A 4,028-nucleotide genomic window follows, 5' to 3' on the forward strand; every position below is an offset into this window, starting at 1 on the left:
ACGGGGTGGCAGGGCAGCGCAGGGCAGGGCAGGGCAGGGCAGGGCAGGGCAGCGCAGCGCAGCGCAGCTCTGCTCTGCTCTGCTCTTCCGTCGCGGCGGCGCGCGGGCCGGGGCACGGGGAGCGGTGACGGGGACAAGGGCACGCGGGCAGTCTGTAGCAGAGGTGGGGGCCGCGCCCGAGCCTGGCTCTCGGTGCTGGCGGTGCCGCCCCGGGACAAGTGGGCCCGGAGGTCCGGGGCCGCATTTGGGGCCAGGGAGGAGTCTTCCCGCCTGCTCAGCGGGGGTCTCCGGGGGAGTGCTGCCCTTGGGGCAGGCGGGGGCCTCGGCCTCTCTGCCGGCCGGTGTGGGGCAGAGCTGTGCCTCGCACGCCGGGAGCCGGCAGCCGGGCCCGGGGGAGCCGGCCAGGAGCGGGGGCCCGGGCCCGGGCTTTGCGTCCCACTGCATGCGCCCACCCCCGCCGGGAGGGCCGGGGCGGGCGGCCGGGGCCGAGCCTGCGGCAGACAGACCGGGGGCTGGTGGCGGTCTTGGCTCCCTGAAGGGCCGGGGCAGGGCGAGGCAGCCGGCCGCTGCCCGTGGCTGCGGGGGCGGGGGCGGGAGCCCGTCTCGAGCGGCGGGGGGGAAACTGAGGCTGGAGATGAGGCGGAGCCGGCCGGTGCTGAGGGGGTCAGGCACTGGAAACAGGCACCGGGAGCTGGGGCGTCTCCAGCCCGGGAAGCTTTCAAGAGCAGGGTGGCCAGACACGTGGCAGGGACGGGTTAGTGAAGGATGCTCCCGCCTTGAGCCGGGGGCGGACAGGACGTGACCGCCGGGGTCCCCTTCCAGCCCTGCTTCCCTGTGATCCAGTATAGACACACATGCGTACTACGCACGATATGTACACGCACACATACTTCTCAGCTTGCTCGGTGCAAAAATGAAATGTATTTCCCACCCATGGGACTTTGTGCCATCTTTAACTTGCCCTGAGCACGAGGAAGGGTGTGCAAGCCCAAGAGCTTGCAGGAAAAAAATGATATATTTTGCAATTTCTCAGTTGGTTTAATCCGAGGAATCGTCTCTGAGCCAAGAGTTCGAGAGTTTTGCATTTCTTTTCTTGCCTCACACCAACACGGCTACCCAATATATCCCTGACACATACCACACACACACACACACGTATATACGCGTGTATACACACATGCGGATACCCGCATATAGACACACATATGCACATATGTATACACACGCGTCTATACATGTGCAGACATATATACACATATCGCAGACATGGACATATACATACACACGCACGTACGTACACACGCACGTGTACAAAGGCTGGCAGAAGTTGGTCCTGGCTTCAGAGGCTGCTCGGAGCGGCTGCGCAGGCTGGGGGCGCCAGGCCCCCCCCACGCCTCCCCCCTCCGAGCTGGCCTGCGGGGAGTGCCCACCCTCCGCCCTTCTTCCAGGGGGTCGGGGGCAGCCTGCCTTCATCCCCTGGGACCCCATCAGTCCCCGGGCTGCTGCCAGCAAGGCCAGGCCCTTTCCCGCTACCCCGCATCACTGCTCCAGGCTGCCCGTTGCCCCCAGGCCCGAGACCCGGGGACGCCCGGCCCCTAGATTTGGGCGAAGACGGAGTCGCTCCTTCACAAGGGGGCAGTGCGCCCCTGCCCCTGGGCTGACCCAGCCCAGCCGGATGTCCCGCTTGCAAGGCTTGGGTTTGGGGTCTTGGCTCGGGCCGGGGGAAGGGACCGACCTTCTCCTTGCCCCCGGGATGCTGTCCCCTACCACTGCGCCATGCTGCAGTCAGCAGGCAGGGGCACCTGGACGGAGCAGGCAGCGCGCTCAGCCCTCCTTTGTAGACAGGACATAGCACTAAGTGACAGGGCCGGGGTCGCACGGGCAAGCGGTGGCAGAGACCTGCCCTCCCTGGATCTCGACAGCTTGCACCCAGCCCTTGGGCAAAGGGAACTGCTCTGTTGCCTGGTGGCAGCAGTAGGAGGCTGTTATCCTCTCCTGGAGGGGACCAGGCACAGCCCAGGAGCCCCGCAAATCCCCCATTCTCCGTTCCCCTCCCAGCATCAAGGGCTGCATCTCCTCCCTCCGCGCCTGCCTCCCCCGGGGGAGATCAGCAGCCAGCTGGCACGGCTGGAGGCGGGGGTCCCTGTGAAGGGCAGCCGGGCCCTCGGGTCCCGTCACTTCCTCAGCGCGGCCCCGTGAGCCCTGGTGCCACCTCGCGGGCATCGGGGTCAGGAACGAGGCTTAGGAGAAGGGACCGGGGACTCGGATGCCTGGACTGTGGTCCACAGAGGTGTCTCTGCCGGCTACTGACTGCCCGCAGGACCTTGGGCATGCTACACGTACCTCTGCTGCCTCAGTTTCCCCAGTCTGTGCAGTGGGGACAGGCCACTTCTGTGTCACCAGGCACTGTCCTAATACACAGAATAACACAGGCCTCTTCCCTTTGCCACTGACCCACTGCATGGCCCTGGGGATGACACTTAAGGTCGTGCTGTCCACAGAGACCAGAGGAGCGACTGGCTTTTCAGAGCAAAGTGCCTGGTGGTTTATGGCTCCGTGCCTCAGTCACCCCATCTGTGAAACGGGCAGAGAACGGTGCAGGAGCCCACCCGTGTGCTGTGCAGCAAGACCGGAAGTGCCCCGCGGTGGTGGCAGGGGGTTCAGCACATCCTTATGCCTAAGCACACGCACACGCACACATGCATGCACTGGCGTGCACCCATGCACCAGGCCACAACACGGGCTGCCCCCATCCTGCCCAGCTCCTGTCCTTCAGGCCTGCTCGCTCCACAGCAAAACACTGCATGCGCTCCGTGCCTCAGTTTCCCCACCCGAACTGACGCTGGAGCTTCAATGCCCCGGGGAGCGCGAGCACCCCCCCCCCCACGTGGCCCTGGGACAAGGAGAAGAGTCTACAACTGCTGCGGGAGCTCTTCCTTCAGCTCACGCGAGAGATGATCCTGTTTTTAGCACGGGTGAGCCGTGGCGGTGCCTCTGACACGCTTCCTCGTGTGCTCCGGCCGTGCAAATGATTAGGGACTTACACGAATACTATTATATGCAGCCAGGTGTAACCAGCCATAGAGACCCCACGGAGGTGGAGAAAGGGATGGTCCTGGGAAGCCAGAAACCCGCCTCCCTGGAGCTAGAATCACGCCCATTTGTACAGCCCCGAGCACGCAGGCGCCCCAGGGCTGGACCGGGACCCCGACCTGTAGCATTAAACACCCCCCATCTCTCTCAACTGCATGAAGGACTCCTGCACGATTCTTTATCAATTTTTATCCCAGCAGGCCCTGGGGGCTCAAACCCAGATCCAGACCCTGTCTGCGCTAGGTGCTGTACAGACGTGCAACCAGCTCGGTCCCTGCCACCGAGTGCTCGGTGATCACCCGGGTTGGTAAACACGGGCACAGGGGACTGAGAAGAACTAACAGTCAACTTTATGGCGGAGCGGCGCTCAACCTCCGCAGACCCTGGGTTTGCCCTTTACGGCGGAGCAGCGCTCAACCTCCGCAGACCCTGGGTTTGCCCTTTATGGCGGAGCGGCGCTCAACCTCTGCAGACCCCGGGTCTGTCTCTCCTTAATTCACCGAATGGAGGGACCTTCTCCCAGTGCCCGACCCCCGTGGGTCTCTCGCCGCAGAGGACTGGCAGCCCGGCAGGCCGGCCGGGGGGCGGCTGGGCAGGCCGTGCCTCACGCTGGCGGCGCAGCCGGCTAACGAAGCCTCCGCACGGAAATGGCTAACGGACCAGCGAGGGCTGGGTGCCAAGCATGGGTGCGGGCAGCAACACTCCCACTCCCACGGCCGAGTCCAGCGGGCCCGAGGCCCCGTGGATCCCCTGGCGCTTGCCCGGCCGCTTCCGGGGGCTCGGCAGGCCTCGCGCGCACGGCGCAGCCGGCGATCGTCCCAAGGCCGCTACGGCACGGGGTGGGGAAACTGAGGCACGGGCCAGCGCCTTCCCGCACCTGCACGCCTGCGCCCTTTGCGGCCTTCCTCTGGGCCTGGCGAAAGCCCCCGGCCCAG

General features: G+C 65.4%; 1 protein-coding gene across 1 annotated transcript in view; it reads left to right on the forward strand.

Annotated features, from left to right (window-relative positions):
* The first annotated feature begins 1,266 nt into the window (after positions 1-1,266).
* Positions 1,267-4,028, forward strand: part of LURAP1 (leucine rich adaptor protein 1) — a 10,179-nt gene continuing 7,417 nt past the window's right edge. The window contains exon 1 of the mRNA XM_019530623.1: positions 1,267-1,290. Coding sequence (XP_019386168.1) covers positions 1,267-1,290 — 24 coding nt within the window. The remainder of the gene's footprint in view (positions 1,291-4,028) is intronic.

The sequence above is a fragment of the Crocodylus porosus genome, unplaced genomic scaffold (genome assembly GCF_001723895.1).
Source record: "Crocodylus porosus isolate Cpor-Errol unplaced genomic scaffold, CroPor_comp1, whole genome shotgun sequence".
Lineage (NCBI taxonomy): Eukaryota > Metazoa > Chordata > Crocodylia > Crocodylidae > Crocodylus > Crocodylus porosus.